Source organism: Mirounga angustirostris, unplaced genomic scaffold (assembly GCF_029215605.1).
Source record: "Mirounga angustirostris isolate CCGP_5_RB_7025 unplaced genomic scaffold, mMirAng1.0.hap1 SCAF_12, whole genome shotgun sequence".
NCBI lineage: Eukaryota > Metazoa > Chordata > Mammalia > Carnivora > Phocidae > Mirounga > Mirounga angustirostris.
In genome coordinates, this window is record NW_026991720.1 from 56,538,217 (window position 1) to 56,560,399 (window position 22,183).

The 22,183-nt window shown below is 38.2% G+C and overlaps 1 protein-coding gene across 11 annotated transcripts in view; it reads left to right on the forward strand.

The window, feature by feature from the left end:
• SNX13 (sorting nexin 13) overlaps nucleotides 1-22,183 on the forward strand; it is a 157,293-nt gene that overhangs the window by 125,611 nt on the left and 9,499 nt on the right. For 8 of the 11 annotated variants that reach the window (XM_064575188.1, XM_064575184.1, XM_064575190.1 and 5 more), the window contains one exon: nucleotides 1,696-6,017. The exons of 2 other annotated variants lie outside the window; for them this stretch is intronic. In XM_064575188.1, coding sequence (XP_064431258.1) covers nucleotides 1,696-1,943 — 248 coding nt within the window. In that variant the 3' untranslated portion in view covers nucleotides 1,944-6,017. Of the gene's footprint in view, nucleotides 1-1,565; nucleotides 1,634-1,695; nucleotides 6,018-22,183 lie in introns of those variants that run through there. One more of the 11 variants, XM_064575187.1, reaches the window with a different exon arrangement.

A 22,183-nucleotide genomic window follows, 5' to 3' on the forward strand; every position in this document is an offset into this window, starting at 1 on the left:
AATACTTAGATATCTATTCTCCACGTTTTGATAATGAATATAGAGTGGAAAAGGAGTATTTATGAAGTTCATTAACATCATGTAATATCTATTTCTTTTTCTGTAACTTTGTTTTCTTTAACTTAGAACTATATATAGTTCATTTTCATCATAGATTTTAAAATCTCTCTTCTGTCAGTTAAGTTGGAAATTTGCCTCATGGCTATTAATTCTGTCCTATTGTGTTTGGAGAAAAAAAGCAAATTACAGAAATAACATTTTAGAACAATAGATGACAATTTAGGATTAGATACTATTTAATATACTGTTAGCATAAACCAGATTGTGCTGTAGACTGATTTATATAGCCGAAAGAAACTAATGCATTTGTCCAGTAAGTATTTCTTGGGAGTGTTTCATGTGCCAGACACTTTCTTTGCACTAATCTTTGCCTTCTTGGAGGTTACACTCTATTAGGGAACCACAGACAGAAGGCAGACAAATAAATAAAGGCCAGTATGTTAGCTAGTAGTGCAGGAAGAGGGAAGTGCTGGGTGGGGGCAGCTGTGTGAGAAGAGGACACTTGGGTGAAGACTTGAAGGAAGTGAGGCTAAATATAAAGGTATGTGTTTATATACACATAATCCCTGTCTTGTTTTTATTGGTAAATTCATAAGCCGTTTGCTTTAAATTACCCTGTACTCCTAGGTAGAAACATACCTTCTGGAAGTTGCATGTTTTTTTTTTGAAAGCAGTTAAATAGTATTTACTGCTCTTGAGGCCCTGATTATAAATAATTAAGGGTAGTCATACATGTTCCCCTATTCAACTATCTGTAATAACTTCATGTTGCCTGGGAGTAAACTCCACACTTGGCTCACTCTGATAGCCATAGCACTTATTCCCATTCTTCTCTCCGCTTTCTTTTAAAAGAATCTTAAAATTTAGCCAAACTGTAGTGCCCCCATTTTTTGAACCTGCCTTGTTTTTCCCACTTAGCTCTCATTTGCTCGTTGTTCTCTCCCCCAAAGCTAATCCATCATCTGTTTGTGCCTGTCAGACTCCTGCTCGGGTAGCAAAGTCTCCTTCATTCATCACTTCCTTGAAGGGAACCTTTTTTGATTATATACCATGTGGAATTCTCCCCTCTGTAAACATCTTTATACTTGGGGTATAAAGTATACTTGCCAGCTTTTTGAGATCGTTAATCAGCTTTCATACACCATTCCCTTACAGTATTTCTCACTGTGCGTTAGACACAGTAAGACTATTTGTATAGTGTTTTAGCCTTTGCAGATCACTTTTCACATTGTTTCGTTAAAGCTCTCCAAATTCTTAGTTATAAGGATTTGGTTGTTATTATAAATCCCCATTTTACAGATAAGGAAACAAACTCAGGATGGGTAAATATCATATAGGTATTTAGGGACAGGATTGTAACTCTAATTTGGGGTTTCACAGTCTAGACCCTGCTTTTTTGTGTGTTTTATCATCCCCAGTATCTATTCTTACATAAGTGGATGGATGCATGAAGACATGTGTAAATTTTAATCTCAGTTAGAATATAGAATACATAGCTGAAACACATGAACTGAAGATCTCCTATTTATTACCCTGCTGTGTACTTCACATACTTTAAACTCAGAGGATAGTTTAGGCCTTGTGTTTCCTTTATATGAGTAATGAATGATGTTTTTTTGTCCACTCTTCATTTAGATGAACTGAAGCACATTATCGGGGCTGAAACAACACGGAAAGGTATTCTTCGTGTTTTTGAAATGTTTCAGCACAACCAGTTAAATAGGAGAATGGTTTATGTCTTCTTGGAAGGCTTTTTGGAAACCTTATTTCCACAGTATAAATTTCGTGAACTTTTCAACAAACTGCATTCACGATCAAAGCAGATACAGAAATATAAACAGAAACTTCAAACTACTCAAGCGCCTTCTTTACAGAAGAGGTGACACTCCAATCTCTGAAGCTGGTGTTCATTTTGTCCAGGACTAATAATATGGACAGATCTTCTGGGGCTTAACTCATATACTGTCATGTCGCACCAGTCTTTTAGTGTCTCAAAATAGATTATTAATACATCCATAAGACTGTGGTTCTTCTCATCCTCGTCCATAATCAAGCCACTACCAAGAGAGATTTCTGTGTCTCAAATGATTTGGTGCATACTTTTGCAACATTGAGAGAATACTGCCCCCTTCTCAAGCAAGAATGACATTGGTCTCTTCCATTTCAAACTAATCAGCATTCTCCAGCAATGACAAAGTGCCAGAATGTATACGTGAGAGCTGAGGAAAGCACAAAACAATGGTTCACAGATAAACTGGCTAATTTGTTTAACCGTGGGAGACTGAGCAATGTATGATTTGGAGGGATTTGTTTTTGCATAATAATTTTATAGATCTTTATCAGAATTTTGATATAATGTGGATTAGCCAGGTGAATGATCTTTGGAACATCTGCTTCAGGTCAGGGGAAAGTGACAGGATGCCCTTAAAGTATGAAGTAACCTTATACCCTAATTACAGTTTTGTGACATAAAATAAAACCAATCAAAAACAGAATTTGATTGGATTTGTTATTATTGGTATAAAACAAATTTTAATTGATCCTTACGTGCTTTGGGGCTCTGTTTTGCTCTTATGGTACTCAATCATAAGTTTTCTTTTGGTGTTCTGTGTGCAAAAAGAAGCATATAGTGGCGCTCTCAGTTAAGTTTCAAAATTATTACAGTTTTCTTTAAGAGATTACTGATTACACAATAGGGAGTATAATCTCGAAAGAACTGCCAAATACATTCTGTTATTTTAAAAACATGGAAATTAAAAAAAGAACAGCACCATTGAAAGTTACAATGTGATCATTTTAAATTGTGTGATCTAGACATACCTTAGGTGATTGCAAAAGTAGCAAATCAAAGGATTAAATGAGCTTTTAGTCATATGTAAACAGACAAATTCCTAATTCTATTACTGTGTATATATATATAAAAATAAATAATGAAAACAGAACTATAATATTTTTTAAAATATGCTTTTATTTATATTTTGCATAATGTAAAATTCTACTAAATAAAGCAAGTTGGCAAAACCCCTGGGTGTATACATTTAAGTCCCTGAAATAATTTTATACCAACAACAACAAATTACCTTTTCCAGTTCTGGAGCCTCTGCATTTCTTATAGTTTTCTCATTCTCCGTTTGTCCATCTTGGAAGTCTTCATATCCCTTGTATGCAGGATTTCTGCATAGTTTTAAATACTTACACTGACTAAGGGTTTGGATATGTCAGCATTTTTTGTTTTAAAAATATTTAACACTACAACCTTAAAATAGTGAAGCTACTTATCAGACCACTGAGCCAAGATCCTGGTATTAAAAGAACGTCTGGGTGCTTAAGATAAAGGGACAAAGTTTCGGTATCCCAGTTATTTGGGAGCTTTAAGATGGAAACAAGATGTTATTGTCTTGTTTTCACCGAGATTCTACTTACAAAGTGAAGCCTAATAACAGATTAAAGCCTTCCTTTAAAGCTTTATAGTAATAATAATCATCATATTTATTAATAATGCTGTTGTGCATACTTACAGTATGCATATATTCAGCATGTATTGCATGTCTAAAGAATTACATAAATGAAACCCCTTTCGTTGCAACTTGCAAATGAGAAAAGATCCTTATTGACTCTGGCGGAAGAAATAATACTTTTTCTTCCCAGTGTATTTCCCTGCCGTGGTCCCCCCCCGCCGCCCCCCATGCCCCAGGCTTTAAAGGTGAGGATTTGTGAAACATGTCTGTAGGAAGCATCAGCATGGCCATAAGTGCAATGATTCTCAAATATACCCTTGCCCATTTCAAGTATATTTTTGACATAAATAAGTCTAAGAGTAAACAAGAATTCATTTAAGAGCCTAGTGTGTACATATGAAAAGCATTTCCAGATAATGTGAGGAATGCTGGCCATCAACCAGGGAAAGAAAGAAAGGTCCTGCAAAATTGCAACTTTTCATAACAGAGCCCTGCAAGGTAACTGCAATCATACCAAAAACTATATGAGTAAATGGGTTTTTTAAATAATTTTTTTGTTTCAAGAGTTTATATTTCAAAAGCAGAAATGTCAAATGGTAGTTTATGTAAACGGTTGTGCGTCTTCTCTATGCACATCTATGTTTTACATCAGAGAGCTGTGGTCATGCTAAAATTAGAGATACTTTTTGAATGACTTGGTCAAGCTGTGTGTAAAATATTTAATTCATAAGTCAAGTACAGTGTACTATGTTTAATAAAGTTATTACATTTAATGCATTTATTGCATATATAAATATATACCTGAAGAGGCTTTAAGTCTTCTGATATTTGATTTTTTGAATGTGTTTTTAAGTCAGTGGTGCCTTTAGGCGAGAACCTTCAAAATTAATCATCCTCCTTTGGGTTTTCTGATTTTTTTAGGTAACAAACTATTTAGAAACCATCACTACTAACAGTTGATTCACCTAAAAATTGATTGTATGATTTAAATATAGCGCTTAGCTGGGCATTTCCTCTGATTGGGGTGTTCTGAATAGTTGCTGAAAAAATTGTGCCATTGACCAATGGATGCACTTGGTTAGCCTTAACTTTTTTTTTAAAAAAATTAAAAACTTTCTTGAATATTTCTGTTGGCTCATCTTAAGTTTGTGCTGCTCGTGTTTGGAAAGAATCAAACAGTTAAGTGCTACCAGAAAGTGTATCAATTTTTAAAAAATTAAGAACAATATAAATTTCACAATCTAAAATTTTAATTTTGTGCAATATTTTCATTTAATGCATGTGTATTTGAGTAATTGTAAAATAAATGAATTTTTAATGTTTTGAGATCTAGTTTAAACTGTCTTCTTAACCCAACAACTTACATTCCGTTGTTGCTGCATCCTTTTATTTAAGGACTTGTTTTAAAAGTCTTTTTTGTCACTCCTTGTAAAATTCTTTTGTTACTGGTAAATTTTGCTTATAGGAGCATGGCTCCTGTATTACAAGGGAAAAATATAAAGAGCACATTTTAGGATTATAGTTGTTAAAAGATAACTTGTGCATAACATTGTACAGTAAATGTCAACTGTGTGCCTAACTATTCTATCAATACTTTCCTTCTTTAACAAAGAAGAAACAACAATCAGAATGTCAGTTATTTTTATTGAACTAAAAAGAAGATTAAAATTTTTATTTGGTTTGCGTTATGTTCTGTCCATTAGAAAATACTAATAAAATATTAACAAACCTTTTTGTTGAATTTATTTAGTAGTGATGTATTCTTATTACTTTAAAAAGTGCTTGCTCAATGGTCTTATTTTTAGTATCTCTGTGTACTTTCCTTTCTTTTTATTTTAGAAATCAAGCAACTTAAGTTCCCTAGTGATAGAAGAGCTGTTGAGTGATTACTGATAACTTAGTGAATTTCATTTTTCCATTTATGGGGCAAGTAATTTACGACCACTATGTTCTAGAAACTTCATACTTAACCTATCATACAAAATTATAAAGTCATTTTCCCATAGGGAGAAAGAGCTGTACTAAGTAGTCCATTAACAGTTTTTATTTGATCTCATTTTTAATTCATAGTCTGCCTAATATTTTAGATGTTTCACTTCTAAAGGCAACACAATGTGGCTATGTCTGGTTGGTCATAATATTTTCAGTCTTGCATCTGTATCCATAGACTTCTCAGACATCAGCTGTGAGTACTTTTACCCTGCTATGGACAGGCATAGTATTTGTCAAAGTGCATCCTGTAAAATATTGGTCTCTTTAAGATGTTTCTGAGCAGTAATTTTATACTTCTATGTAACTTATGCAAATCTACGTACGCTTCCAAACCCTAAAATGTTCCTTTACAAGTCAAATGATACTATCAAAGTTTCTGAAAAGTTCTGGAATAAATAAGTCTATTTATTTTGTTTACCTAACTTTCCAAACCACAGAATTTTTTTGTCATCAACACCTGTTAATAGCTTGATAATGTTCCCAAGGAACATGATTTGAAAAATCTTACATGGGGTGAAAAAAAGGTGAAGCATCTTTTTTTTTTTTTTTTTAATTTTATTATGTTAGTCACCATACAATACATCATTAGTTTTTGATGTGGTGATCCATGATCCATTGTTTTTGTATAACACCCAGTGCTCCACACAGTACGTGCCCTCCTTTATACCCATCACTGGGCTAACCCATCCTCCCCCCTCCTAAAACCCACAGTTTGTTTCTCAGAGACCATAGTCTCTCATGGTTCATCCCTCCCTCCGATGTCCCCCCCTTCATTTTTCCCTTCCTTCTCCTAATGTTCTCCATACTATTCCTTATGTTCCACACATAGGTGAAACCATATGATAATTGACTTTCTCGGCTTGACTTATTTCACTTAGCATAATCTCCTCCAGTCCCATCCATGTTGATGTAAAAGTTGGGTATTCATCTTTTCTGATGGCTGAGTAATATTCCATTGTATATATGGACCACATCTTCTTTATCCATTCATTGTTGAAGGGCATCTCGGCTCTTTCCAGTTTGGCTATTGCGGACGTTGCTGCTATGAACATCGGGGTGCATATGGCCCTTCTTTTCACTACATCTGTGTCTTTGTCCAGTAGTGCAATTGCTGGGTCATAGGGTAGCTCTATTTTTAAATTTTTGAGGCACCTCCACACTGTTTTCCAAAGTGGCTGTACCAACTTGCATTCCCACCAACAGTGTAAGAGGGTTCCCCTTTCTCCACAACCTCTCCAACATTTGTTGTTTCTTTCCCTGTCCGTTTTTGCCATTCTAACTGGTGTAAGGTGGTATCTCAGTGTGGTTTTGATTTGGATTTCCCTGATGGCTAATGATGATGAACATTTTTTCATGTGTCTGTTAGCCATTTGTATGTCTTCTTCAGAGAAGTGTCTGTTCATCTCTTCTGCCCACTTTTTGACTTGATTATTTGTTTTTTGGGTGTTGAGTTTGAGAAGTTCTTTATAGATTTTGGATACCAGCCCTTTATCTGTAGTGTCATTTGCAAATATCTTCTCCCATTCTGTGGGTTGCCTCTTTGTTTTGTTGACTGTTTCCTTTGCTGTGCAGAAGCTTTTTATCTTGATGAAGTCCCAAAAGTTCATTTTTGCTTTTGTTTCACTAGCTTTTGGAGATGTATCTTGAAAGAAATTGCTGTGGCCGATGTCAAAGAGGTTACTGCCTATGTTCTCCTCTAGGATTTTGATGGATTCCTGTCTCACATTGAGGTCTTTCATCCACTTTGAGTTCATCTTTGTGAATGGTGTTAGAGAATGGTCGAGTTTCATTCTTCTGCATGTGGCTGTCCAATTTTCCCAGCACCATTTATTGAAGAGACTGTCTTTTTTTCCATTGCATGTTTTTCCCTGCTTTGTCAAAGATTATTTGACCATAGAGTTGAGGGTCCATATCTGGGTTCTCTCTTCTGTTCCATTGGTCTGTATGTCTGTTTTTGTGCCAGTACCATGCTGTCTTGGTGATCACTGCTTTGTAATATAGCTTGAAATCGGGCAACGTGATGCCCGATTGTTTTTCTTTTTCAACATCTCCTTGGCGATTCGGGGTCTTTTCTGATTCCATACAAATTTTAGGATTGTTTGTTCCAGCACTTTGAAAAATGTCATTGGAATTTTGATCGGGATGGCATTGAAGGTATAGATTGCTCTGGGTAGCATAGACATTTTAACAATGTTTATTCTTCCGATCCATGAGCATGGAATATTTTTCCATCTTTTTGTGTCTTCTTCAATTTCTTTCATGAGTGTTTTGTAGTTCCTAGAGTATAGATCCTTTACCTCTTTGGTTAGGTTTATTCCGAGGTATCTTATGGTTTTTGGTGCTATTGTAAATGGAATCGTTTCTTTAATTTCTCTTTCTACAGTTGCGTTGTTAGTGTATAAGAAAGCAACTGATTTCTGTGCATTGATTTTGTATCCTGCCACATTACTGAATTGCTGGATGAGTTCTAGTAATTTGGGGGTGGAGTCTTTTGGGTATTCCACATAAAGTATCATGTCGTCTGCGAAAAGAGAGAGTTTGACTTCTTCTTTGCCAATTTGAATACCTTTTATTTCTTTTTGTTGTCTGATTGCTTTTGCTAGGACTTCTAGTACTATGTTGAGTAATAGTGGTGAGAGTGGGTACCCTTGACGTGTTCCTGATCTTAAGGGAAAGGCTCTCAGCTTTTCCCCATTGAGGATGATATTTGCTGTGGGTTTTTCATAAATGGATTTTATGAGCTTGAGGAATGTTCCCTCTATCCCTATACTCTGGAGAGTTTTAATCAGGAAAGGATGTTGTATTTTGTCAAAAGCTTTTTCTGCATCAATTGAGAGGACCATATGGTTCTTCTCCCTCCTCTTAATAATGTGTTCTATCACATTGATTGATTTGCGAATGTTGAACCACCCTTGCATCCCGGGGATAAATCCCACTTGGTCGTGGGGGATCATCCTTTTAATGTATTGTTGGATCCTATTAGCTAGGATTTTGTTGAGGATTTTGGAATTCATATTCAACAGGGACATCAGTCTGAAATTCTCCTTTTTGATGGGGTCTTTGCCTGGTTTGGGGATTAAGGTAATGCTGGCCTCATAGAGTGAGTTTGGAAGTTTTCCTTCTGTTTCTATTTTTTGAAACAGCTTCAGTAGAATAGGTATTATTTCTTCTTTGAATGTTTGGTAGAGTTCCCCAGGGAATCCATCAGGCCCTGGACTCTTGTTTTTTGGGAGGTTTTTGATCACTGCTTCAATCTCGTTACTGGTTATTGGCCTATTCAGGTTGTCAATTTTTTCCTGTTTCAGTCTTGGCAGCTTATAAGTTTCCAGGAAGGCATCCATTTCATCCAGATTGCTCAGTTTATTGGCATATAGTTGTTGATAATAATTTCTAATAATTGTTTCTATTTCCTTGGTGTTAGTCGTGATCTCTCCCCTTTCATTCATAATTTTATTAATTTGGGTCCTTTCTTCATTTGGATAAGTCTGGCCAGTGGTTTATCAATCTTATTCTTTCAAAGAACCAACTTCTAGTTTCGTTGATCTGATCTACTGTGTTTCTGGTTTCTAATTCATTGATTTCTGCTCTAATTTTAATTATTTCTCTTCTAATGCGTGGCTTAGGCGTCGTTTGTTGCTTTTTCTCTAGTTCTTTAAGGTGTAGAGTTAGTTGGTGAATTTGGGATTTTTCTCTTTTTTTGAGTGAGGCTTGCATGGCTATGTATTTCCCCCTTAGGACCGCCTTTGCAGTATCCCATAGGTTTCGAACCGATGTGTTTTCATTCTCATTGATTTCCATGAATTGTTTAAGTTCTTCTTTGATTTCTTGGTTGACCCAAACATTCTTGAGCAGAGTGGTCTTTAGCTTCCAAGTGTTTGAATTTCTGCCAAATTTTTTCTTGTGATTGAGTTCCAGTTTTAGAGCATTGTGGTCTGAGAATATGCAGGGAATAATCTCAATCTTTTGGTATCAGTTGAGACCTGATTTGTGACCCAGTATATGGTCTATTCTGGAGAAAATTCCATGTGCGCTCGAGAAGAATGAGTATTCTATTGTTTTAGGGTGGAATGTTCTGTAAATATCTATGAGGTCCATCTGGTCCAATGTATCATTCAAAGCTTTTGTTTCCTTGTTGATTTTCTGCTTAGATGATCTGTCCATTGCTGAGAGTGGAGTATTGAGGTCTCCTACAATTAACGTATTGTTATCAATATGACTCTTTATTTTGGTTAACAGTTGGCTTATGTAGATGGCTGCTCCCATGTTGGGGGCATAGATATTTACAATTGTTAGATCGTCTTGTTGGATAGATCCTTTAAGAATGATATAGTGTCCTTCTGTGTCTCTAACTACAGTCTTTAGTTTAAAATCTAATTTGTCTGATAAGAGAATTGCTACCCCAGCTTTCTTTTGAGGTCCGCTGGCATGGAAGAGGGATCTCCATCCCTTCACTTTCAGTCTGGATGTCTCTTTAGGTTCAAAATGAGTCTCTTGTAGACAGCATATGGATGGGTCCTGTCTTTTTATCCAATCTGCAACCCTGTGCCGTTTTATGGGAGCGTTTAGGCCATTCACGTTGAGAGTGATTATTGTAAGATATGAATTAATTGTCATCATGTTGCCTGTGAAGATGTTGTTTTTATAGATTGTCCTTGTAAATTTCTGTTGTAGATCACTCTTGGGGTCGGTCTTTCTCCTTTCATAGAACTCCCCCTTAATATTTCTTGCAGGGCCAGCTTAGTGGTCACATATTCTTTCAACTTCTGCTGGTCGTAGAAGCTCTGCATCTCTCCATCCATTCTAAATGAAAGCCTTGCCAGATAAAGTATTCTTGGCTGCATGTTCTTCTCATTTAGTACCCTGAATATGTCTTGCCAGGCCTTTCTGGCTTGCCAGGTCTCTGTGGATAGGTCTGATGTTATTCTGATGTTCCTCCCTCTGTACGTAAGGAATCTTTTCCCCCTAACTGCCCTTAAGATGGTTTCCTTGGTTCTAAGATTTGCAAGTTTTACTATTACATGCCGGGGTGTTGGCCTGTTTTCCTTGATCTTAGGAGGGGTCCTCTCTGCCTCTAGGACTCGAATGTTTGTTTCATTCCCCAGATTAGGGAAGTTCTCAGCTACGATTTGCTCAAATACATCTTCTAGCCCCCTCTCTCTCTCCACTCCCTCCAGGATTCCAATTATTCTGACATTGGAACGCCTCATGGTGTCACTTATTTCTCCGATTCTATTTTCATGGATTCTGAGTTGTTTTTCCCTGGCCTCTTCTTTTCCCTTTTTATCTATTATACTGTCTTCCAAATCGCTTATTCTCTCTTCTGTCTCAGTTACCCTAGCTGTTAGATTATCTAGATTGGATTGGATCTCATTGATAGCATTTTTAAGTTCTGCCAATTCCCCTTTTATTTCTGCCCTTAGAGACTCTATGTTGCCATTAATTGATTTCTCCATTCTAGCCATTGTCTTCACAATTGCCAGCCTGAATTCCATCTCCGACATCTTGGTTATATCTGCATCCATTTGTAAATCTGCAGCATAAGTCATAATCTCTGAGTCTTCTGTTTTGGGGGCTCCTCCTCCTAGTCATTCTGTTGATGGCTGTTTGAGGGAATGTATAGAGTTGAAATTATTGACCAGAACCCAAGCAAGATCCACCTGTTTTCTTGGGACCTTAGGGTTGCTGGCCTCTTGTTTTCCCAGCCTGTCTTCTGCAGGAGGGGCCTGCCGCGCTGTTACTCAGGCCACCCTGTTTGGGCGGAGTTGCCCTGCGCCCCTGTGGCAGGGGATGGGCTCAGCGGGAATCAGTGTTTGGGGCTTTTGTTCTCTGGCGCCTTTCCCTGGCAACTTTCGCGTGTCTTCCGCGAGTCAGAGCAGAAGAGACCGTTTCCAACCCTCTGCCTCAGAGCAGAGAGACCTCAGTCTGTTCTTCAGTGAGCTCTCCAGGCCACACTGTCTCCGTTTCTGTCCATGCTGCTATAAACTGCAGCGTCCTGGGTTGTGCGCCCCTCCGCAGCGCTCCCGGTCCTGCCTCCAGGTCGGGGCACCTCTCTGCCCTTTGTGCTTCTAAAACCACCAGGCGCTCCCAGTTCGCGCGCGCACGCACGACTCCGCCGCTTGGGGTTCTGTCCCGGGGACTGCAGTTCGCGTGTGCGCGACTCCGCCGCTCCGCTCGGGGATTCCACCCCGGGGGTTGCAGTTTACCGGCGGGACCCGGCACACCGGGTTTCCGTCTCGGAGGCTGCAGTTCGCGTGCGCGCGACCGTCGCTCCGGTTTCTGTCCAGGGGGCTGAGGTTCACGTGCGCACAACCCCGCTGGTCTGGTTTTCCACTCCCGGGGGCTATCCTAAAGTCCTTTCCCGACGCTACCGGTCTGCGAGTCTGTGCTCCGTCTGCAGCGCGCGAGGCTGTCACTCACCGGCGGTGTGGGATCCCCACGGCCAGGCTCCCTCCCCTTGCCATTTATCCTCCGATATCTGCCCGCAGAATCACGGCTCCCCGCTTCGTACCTCAAAACCAACTGCCTGCGATATTCTGTTTGTAGAGATCCAGATCTTCTTACATCTCAGGCTGGTTTCGTGGGTGCTCAGAGTGGTCTGGTAGATATCCAGCTCAATTCCGGGGACCAGTTGAAATAGGGTCCCCTACTCCTCTGCCATCTTTCCCCCCGTGAAGCATCTTTAGTTAGGGCATAAACTCTAGATAGAATATAAACCAATGGATTTGGGCTATGAAGTTTTATTTTCAGCCTGTAATTCCAATGGAAAGTTGAGTCTTTGAAAGAAAAAGGAGAACATGAAAAATTAACAGATGGTTATATATCAGATACTAGAGTTGTGGACCTGAGTACCAGAATAATGAACTCAGTAAGAGATAATATAGTATGTCCCATGAGGCGTGGGAAAGATACTTGCCAAGGATCTTGCTAGTGTGGTCAAGAGGATATTAACTAGGAAGTGCAGAGGGGAGGGAGAAATGTGATACAGTTCAGTTTTTAAAATGTGTGCCAGACATTGACCCATATATACCGGCAGATATCGTTTGGCCCAGGAAAAATTGCAGCAGCTGAGAACCTAGTACTTCACAAGAAAAAAAATTTAATAGAATGAAAATTAATCCACTCATGTTTATTACAGTGTATGAGAAATGGATGAAATGTGATATTTTAAGTGGGTAAACATAATCTTTTGCATAGCATCAGGTGGAATAAAAAATAGGATTTTTGTATGGGAAGTCCCCAGGACCACCCCCTGGTAATTCACTAGGAGAGCAGACAGACTCAGAGCCTATAGTCCTACTCACAGCTAAGGTTTATTACAGCAAAAAGATAAAGAACAAGATCAAAAGGAAAGGGCTCGTGGGGCAAAGTCTGAGGGAAACCTCATGAGCTTCCAAGTTATCCTCCCAGTGGAGTCTTGCAGGAGATACAATTCTGCCCCCAGCAAAATGCACTTAATTCTGCCCCACGTGAACTGTTGGCAACCAGGGGAGCTGATTCAAGACTGATTTTTATTGGGGGTTGGGGGAGGTCCTGTAGGCACTCTGCCTGGTATGTACTAAGATTCTGGACTCTCCAAAGCAAAGCACGTATTCTGCAAAAGCCATGCTTTTTGTACAATTTAGTTTGGGTAGGAATGCTTCCGAAATTAAGTTCTCAGATACCTGAGAACAAGGGCCAACCTTGTAAGGCGGCCTTTCAAAGGACAGCAGTTCTACCTGCTGTGTTAATTCTTTTTGCTCAACTATATACCTTGATCCCAAGAAATGGCTAATAGTGATGAAGATTTGCACTGAAAGTAAGATTTATCCTCATGTAGAAGCCTCTATACCTAGAGGTGGAAATAGCAGAGAGAATTTAGACGTAGATAAAAGGGAAGAAAGATGAAGCGATGTTGTCTTCTATATATACTGCAATCCAAGAAGCCAGAGGAATAGATTTGTGTATTTCCAATAAAGATTCCCATAACAGTTATTTAGTACTTAATACTCCAAACAACCTTTTGAGGTATCGATACTGTTCTGCAGTTGATAAATGGGAGAACTCAGGCATATAGTGGTTGAGTCATTTATCCAAAGTTTCACAGTGGGTAAGTGCTCAGGATGGAATCTCAGCCGTGGTGGTTTGATTCCAGTCTGTGCCATAGTTTCTCAGGAGTGCTATTGACATTTTAGGCTGCATAATATGTTCTGGGAGCTGTCCTGTGCATGATGGGATGTTTAGCAGCACCCTTGATCTCAACCCACTAGATAATTTCCGTAACACTACCCTTCACCCCCAGTTATAACCAAGAATGTCACGAGACACTACTACATGATATCTGGGGCAAAATTGCTACCAGTTGAGAACCACTGATCTATGTTCATTCACAAAGACTGTCTTTTCTCCACAAGCAAATACATGACAAATCTGTGACTTGCCTTGTAGGGGAATGTAAAGAGGATGCCTAACTCTGCCTTAAAAGGAGGGGAAAGGCGGGTGGGGAGGCAGCAAAACCAAATATTTAACCTTGTCTTTAAGGAAGCATCCCTGTAGTTGACGGGAGGGAGGGGGAAGAAAGGGAGTTTGCAACCTGAGAGAGAAAACGGGGTTTTTCTTAAAGATGTGAGATGAATGTATGAGAAAATTGCCACGATCAGGCTGTTAACTTGCTAACACTGGTATTGTGGGATCTTTTTCTTTCAAATAACTGTTGTCCCTTTTATTTTGTGAGCCAGTCCTTCTAGAGCCTGAAAATTCCCGTGCAGTCTTTGCTAGTAAATGCTTTCCCTGAATGCTCTTGTGTCTTGAGTTTTCCTTTTGACAGGTGAGAACCCCACTGGGATGCCCAGGTGACTCACCTAATGCACTGACTTTGCCTTCAGGGATGAACCTCATTCCACAATTAGAGCTTCTACCCCTGCTGACTGTTTTCTTTTTCTTTTCCTCTGGTTCTTCTTCTGGGTCTTGGTCAAGTCAGGTTCTGGTTTTGAGTAAGTGCGCAGATGCTTCATTTCTCCATTGATAGAAGCAATGTTGGGAAGCTGGTTTTGCTTTCTGATCTGATTATCAAGCAGTCATTTGTCTTTTTTTTTTTTTGCCTACCTGTCTTGGGGATTCTTAATATCTTACTGGCATTTCAGACATAGGTTTAGTCAGGCCAATAGCTGGTCTCACCTGTCGGATTAAGATGGTCACGTTCCAGCCCACAGGTGTTCCTTCTGGTAGTAGAATCCTCCATGTTGTTTGTCTTATTCATACAGTACTATAAGCTAAAAAAAAATTCAAGAAACAATTTTTCATGCCTGTTGGAAAGAAAGCAGCTTCCCGCAGTCATTCTTGTCTTTGAACTCCCTCCTTACAACGCTGTTACAAAGAATTGGTAAGTTTTGTTCCTTATTTTTGATTCAGATTGCAGTTGTAAAAGTGAGCCTGCTAGTTGTGTGTTTGTGCGTGTAAGTGGAAAAGAAAAAAGCCTTTTACAAATTGTCTGTGATACTGTACTTGTTGCTGGCATTCACCCACTTTATGGCCTCAACTTCTGGAATTAATTGGGCATAAAAATTGATCATTTATAAGCACTATTGGTATATCTAATATAAAAATACAGATTAGCCATCAAATAGAGAATGCATAAAAAGATGAAAAAATTAAAATTAGTATCATTTGGTTTTAGGGTAAGAGTTGAGAATTAAGAATTTTCCTTGTTTTATAACTATGTATGATAGAATGGGACTGCAGATTGAAAGATTACTTCTGGCTTATCAGGAGCTTTGTGGCTTCTTATGCAACCTGAGGGAAGTTGAGTAGCCTGATTTTTTTCTTCCTTACTTCTTTAAGAACAAACAAAAAAACCCACAGTGAACGAGATGAAGATTTGAAAAAAAACCTTTGTGTCAAAAACTAAATACACATATGTACTGAAATAGGAAGAAATCTAGCACTAAACTCCTCCAGGGTTTTCTAGATTGCTCAAGAGTTGGATAAAATTCTTTTATTGCATGAGTATGAAATATTTTCCAAATGTGTTTGCTGGTAGACTTGTGTATCTTTGCTTATCTCCATAATTGATAAATTAGATTATAAAGTCTTAAATTTAATGAAGCTCCTATTCTGATTGCATAAACAGACTAAGTAGGAATTAATGTAAATTTAAAATAAAAGAACCAAGTAAGTTTCAGAGTCAAAGTAAAAAAAAAAAAAAAAAGGTCCAGTGGATAAATTTGCTAGTTCTTTAAGGAAACCCAAATACTTGCTGAAGGAAGTGGGGTAGAAGTTAGTCATTCTTTAAATTAATGGCCTAGATTGCTGGGATGCAAGATCAGAAACAAAAACATGCGTAAGCTATCAAATAAAAGAAGAGTGCTAAGAGCTTGTTTTAATAATTAGGTATATAAATGTAGAAAAAGTCAAAATATTACTAAATGAAGCAAATACTTGGATAAATTAGACAGTTTTAATAATTTTGGTTTAAAACAACTACATGTCTTTGCCCTAGTATGAAAAGTAATATTACTCTTAAGTTTCTAATTTTTATAAAACTTGGATATGTTTTCCTATGGAAAGCCTTATTTGAATGTCATGTATTTCCCACACTGATTTAATGGATCAAGTAAGTTATCTTTGTCTCCACAGAACATTTAAGATTATGAAAATGTGAAAGTTGTGTTTGACTAATTTAGTAGTTTTCAAATGGGGGTGAATTTACTCTTCATGGAACGTATGGGAATATCTGGACATTTTTGATTGTTGGGACCAGAGAAATTACTTAATGAGTAGAGGACAGGAATATAGCTCAATATCCTATAGCATTGTAATGAGTAGAGGACAGGAATGTAGCTCAACATCCTATAGCACCCTACAACAAAGAACTTTCAGGTCCAAAACATCAATAGTACTGAGGATTGCAAAACCCGGAACTGAAAAAAATTATTATGGCTTTATAAAAAGGATTTATTCTTCTGGTGCTTCAGATCATAAAACAGTGTTGTATAGTTACTACATTTACAATGACTATGTAAAAAATTTTTATATGGTTTTTGAAATTCATCTATGTTGTGACAAGTATCAATAACTCATCCTTTTTATTGTTAATAATATTCCATAGTGTGGATAACTGCTTATCTATTCCTCAGTTGAAGGACACTGGCTTATTTCAAGGCCTTGGTAATTATAAATAAAGCTACTATAAGCATTGTTGTATAATAAAGAATTTGGCCTCTCTCCTTGGTTCCTGAACCTGGTAGACTCTAAATCCATGGAATTTCCTATGTAATGGGGGTGTCTTTGCTATTCATGAGCCCCTTAGATCACCTGAGTTAATGCTAAGGAGATGAGTTGACTTAGGATGGGAGCTGGTCACCAGAAGGATCAATCATGTGATTAAGAGGTTTGGGTAAGAAGAGGGGAACTGGAGGGGTGCCTGGGTGGCTCAGTCATTAAGCATCTGCCTTCAGCTCAGGTCATGATCCCTGGGTCCTGGGATCAAGCCCCACATCAGGCTCCCTGCTCAGTAGGGAGCCTGCTTCTCCTTCTCCCACCGCTGCTCCCTCTGTCTGTGCTCTCTCTCTCTCTGTCAAAAAAATAAAATCTTAAAAAGGGAACTGGAAATTGAGTTCAATTATGTGGCTAATGATCCAATCAGTCATGACTCTGCCATGGAACTCCAATAAGAACTCATGACATCAAAGCTCAGTAGAGTTTTCTGGTTGGACAACAAACACATTATTGTGCTAGAACCTTGACCCATCCTGATTCCATGGGAAAGGGGGCAAGGAAGCTCTGCATGTTGGAACCTCCCAGACCTTACCATCTATGTCTCTTCATTTGACTGTCCTGATTTGTATCATTTATAGTAAAACTGTAATCAAATTATGTTTTCCTGAATTCCATGAGTAGTTCTAGTGAACTATTGGAATGAGGTTGTGGGAACCCCTGGATTCATAACCAGTTAATCAGAAGTACAAGTGGCCTGGCACTCCCAAGTGTGGTTGGCATCAGGAGTAAGGGCAGTCTTGTTGGAGACTGTAGAATGTGATGTTAACTTTGAATGATTAACACAGAATTGTATTGCTGTGTACTAGTTGGTGTCAGAATAAGCATTCAAGGGAAAAATAACACAACGAAATCAGAGGGAGACAAACCATAAGAGACTCTTAATCATAGGGAACCAACAGGGTTTCTGAAGGGGAGAGGGATGGGGGGATGGGGTAACTGAATGATGGGCATTAAGGAAGGCAAGTGATATGATGAGCACTGGGTGTTATATAAGACATGAATCACGGACTTCTGCCTCTGAAACCAATAATACATTATATGTTAATTGAATTCAAATAAAAAAATAAAAATTTGAACTGTGAATTCAGTGTCTTTTATAGATACAGAATTACTCAGCTGTATTTGTTTATTCTTGAGAAAATTTTGGTAGTTGACATCTTTTAAGAAATTTGTCCATTTTATCTAAGTCGGGGTTTCTCAACCAAAGTGACGTTAGGGTAGGATAATTCTTTGCTGTGGGAGGGTGTCCTTTGCGTGATAGGATGTTTAGCAGCATCCCAGGCCTCTATTCACTAGATGCCAGAAGTCTCCACTTGGGACAACCCAAAATGTCTTTACACAAGACATTATGTAATGTCTTGGCTAATTGCCCACTGTTGGCTGAGAATGGGTGATTTAAGTTATCAAATTCATTGTCATAATGTTTTTTGTAATATTCTCTATCTTTTAACATACGTATGATCTGTAGGAACTTTCTCTCTTTTATCTCTGATATTGGTAATTTATGTCTTGTCTTCTTCTCCCTCTCCTTCCCTTTCTCTTCTCCCTCCTCTGCCTATCTCTTCCTCTCATCAGATTGGCTAGTGTTTAATTGTATTAGAACTACTTTTGGTTGGGCGCTTGGGTGGCTCAGTTGGTTAAGCGACTGCCTTCGGCTCAGGTCATGATCCTGGAGTCCCAGGATCGAGTCCCGCATCGGGCTCCCTGCTCGGCAGGGAGTCTGCTTCTCCCTCTGACCCTCCCCCCTCTCATGTGCTCTCTGTCTCTCTCATTCTCTCTGTCTCAAATAAATAAAATCTTTAAAAAAAAAAAAAAAAAAAAAGAACTACTTTTGGTTTCATTGATTTTCTCTGTTGCTTTTCTGCTTTCAATTTTATTTTTTCATGTTTTTATCTTTATGTCTGTCCTTTTCTTTTCTTTCTTTTTTTTTTTAAAGTTTTTATGTATTTACTTATTTGACAGAGAGAGAGAAACAGCATGAGAGGGAATAGGGTCAGAGGGAGAAGCAGGCTCCCTGCTGAGCCAGGAGCCCGATGTGGGACTCGATGCCAGGACTCCGGGATCATGACCTGAGCCGAAGGCAGTCACTTAACCAACTGAGCCACCCAGGCGCCCTGTCCTTTTTCTTGATTTTAGTTTATTTCCTCTTCCTTTCATAGTTCCTTAAAGTAGAAGCTCAGATAATTTCCTAATATATTCATTTAACACTATAAATTTCCCTCTAAATGTATTTTAGTTGCATCCCATAAGTTCAGGATTGTTTTCTCTTTATTTTCATTCAGTTCTAAAGATAGTTCTATTTGACTCCTTTGATCCATGGGTTACTTAGAAGTATATTTAATTTCTAAACATTTTGGGATTTTCCATATATGGGCTATTGATTTCTGGTCTCTTTCCATTTAGGTTAGAGAATACACTTTATATACTTTCTGTTCTTTTTAACTTTGTTGGGATTTGTTTTGTGACCAGCATGTGACCCATCTTGGTGGATCTTTCATGTGTACTTGAAAAGAATGTATATTCTGTTGTTACTGGGTAGAATATTCAATCATTGTTCGTTATGTCAAGTTCTTTGTAGTGTTCAGGCTTACATCTTTACTATTTTTTTTTCCTGCTTTGTCTTTCAATTACTGAGAAATGAGTGTTGAAGACTCCAGTTACAGTTGTATACAGTTTTTCTCTTTTTTAAGATTTTGTTTATTTATTTGACAGAGAAAGAGAGCACAAGTAGGCAGAGTGGCAGGCAGAGGGAGAGGAAGAAGCAGGCTCTCCGCTGAGCAGGGAGCTGGATGTGGGGCTCGATCCCAGGACCCTGGGATCATGATCTGAGCCGAAGGCAGCCACTTAACTGACTGAGCCACCAGGCACCCATTTCCTTTTAGTTCTATTAGGTTTTGCTTCATGTTATTGAAGATTTGTTCATACATATTTAAGATATTTATGTCTATGGGATGAAATGACCCATTCATCATTGTCTAATGCTTCTCTTTATCCCTCCTAATATTCTTTGTTCTGATGTCAACTTTGTCTGATATGTAGACCTTAAAAAAAACCATACTCCAGGCTAGACTTAGCCCATGAGCCATAGTGTGTTGACTTCTGTTCTAGGAGGTTTCTTGTTCACAGGCATAGTTGATTCTTTTGTTGCTGGCTGGTTGGTTTGTGTTTTTATCTCTGCCATTTATTCTGGGTGTTTAAACCATTTAAATTTATTTATTGATATTGTTGAACTTAAATTTATCATCTTGCTAGTTGTTTTCTATTTTTTCCATTTATTCTCTATTCCCCTTTTCCTCTTCTTTTGGATTGTTTTTTATGAATCCATTTGATCTTTCCTAGTGATTGTTAGCCTTACTTTCTCTAAATAATTAATGTTTCTTTTAAAGTTTTGTTTTTTGTTTTGTTTTGTTTTGTTTTTAAGATTTTATTTATTTATTTGAGAGAGAGAATGAGAGACAGCACAAGCGGGAAGAGGGTCAGAGGGAGAAGCAGGCCCCCCGCTGAGCAGGGAGCCCGATGCGGGACTCGATCCCGGGACTCCAGGATCATGACCTGAGCCGAAGGCAGTCGCTTAACCAACTGAGCCACCCAGGCGCCCTCTTTTAAAGTTTATTATGCAACTTTAAATTGTCACAACTGTGTTAAAATGATATATTACTTTATGTATTCTATAGGAATTGTACAATATATTTCCAATTCCTCCTTTATTGTTGTTTTGCTATACATTTTATTTTTACATATATTATGAGCCCTACAGTTAAACTCTTAATTACCTTACCTTAGTCAAATATCTCCTAAATTGATTAAAAACAAGGAAAAATATCTTTTATACTTAGGTTCATTTTTACCATTTACAGTGCTTTTCATTTGTTTGTGCAAACCAAGTTTTTATCTAGTAATAATACTTCTGCCTGAAAAATTTTGATTTAACATTCGTGGTGGTACACATCTATTGCCATTGAGTTCTCTCAGTTTTTGTTGTATACACAAGTCTTAACTTCACCTTGATTTTTGAACAATATTTTCACTACACATATATTGTGGGTTGACTGTGCTTTTTTTCCTCGCCAGTACTTTAAATATGCTCCATGACCGTGAAAAGATCAGTGGTTGTCAGGGGCTTGGGAGGTGGGAAGAGAGGGAGGGATGAACAGGGGAAACAAAAGGAATTTTTAGGGTGAGGAAACTCTTCTTAATAAAACAAATGGTGGATACATGTCATCAGGCTTGTGTCAATACAATACAAAGAGTAAACCTTAATGTAGAGTATGGACTACAGTTAATGTAGTCCATAGTTTACATTGTTAATATATATTAATAAGGTACATTATGTAATAATTATAACTACATTATTATATTACAATAAGCATTTGTAACAGTTGTTTAACACTAATGCAAGATGTATGTTAATAATAGAGAAAACTGGGGCGCCTGGGTGGCTCAGTCGTTAAGCATCTGCCTTCGGCTCAGGTCATGATCCCAGGGTCCTGGGATCGAGCCCCGCATCGGGCTGCCTGCTCGGTGGGAAGCCTGCTTCTCCCTCTCCCTCTCCCCCTACTACTTGTGTTCCCTCTCTCACTGTCTCTCTCTCTCTGTCAAATAAATAAATAAAATCTTTAAAAAAGAATAATAGAGAAAACTGGGTGCGGAGTTGGAGGGTGAAGTGGGGAGTGGGTGGATATATGGAGCTCTATGTACTTCCTCTTAATTGTGTAAATCTAAAACTACTAACAAAAATAAAGTCAGTTAATGATTTTTTAAAATACATCACTCTGTTGTTGGTCTTGCATGGTTTTGGAAGAGAAGTCTGATGTAATTCTTTTTTTGTTTGTTTATATATGTTGCATCTTTTTTTCTTTTTGCTAGCTGCCTTCAAGATTATTTTCTTTGCTTTAGAGCAGTTTACCTATGCTGTGTCTAGATTTTTGTGTGTGCATATGCCTGTGTGCATGCATGTTATTTTCATCTTGCTTACTTACAACACTTATTGGAGCTTCTTGGATCTGTGGTTTGATGTATTTCATTATTTTTGGAAAAGTATCTTCATATATTCTTATTTCTTGTTCTCTTTTTCTTGGACTCCACTTACCTATATGTTAGTTCGACTGATGGTATCCTACATGTCTGGGATTTATTCCCATTCTTTTTTTCTTTGCGTTTAATCCAGGAGAGAGGATTTGATTGATTCATCCAATCAACATCCAGCTTAGGGCATTCCTAATGTGTGTAGACTTTAGGACAAACCACATCAGAGGTCAGCGCTGGGTCAGGAGCCGTTCTTTGTCCAGTCATCTGTGGCAGTGCTCTCTGGTATCGAGCATGGTTGCCTACATCTGATTCTCTTAGTAGGCATCAGAGGCAAGATTTCTGATAGAGGTCATAGGTACGGCCAGCATCCCAAGGATGGCAGACGCCTGTCC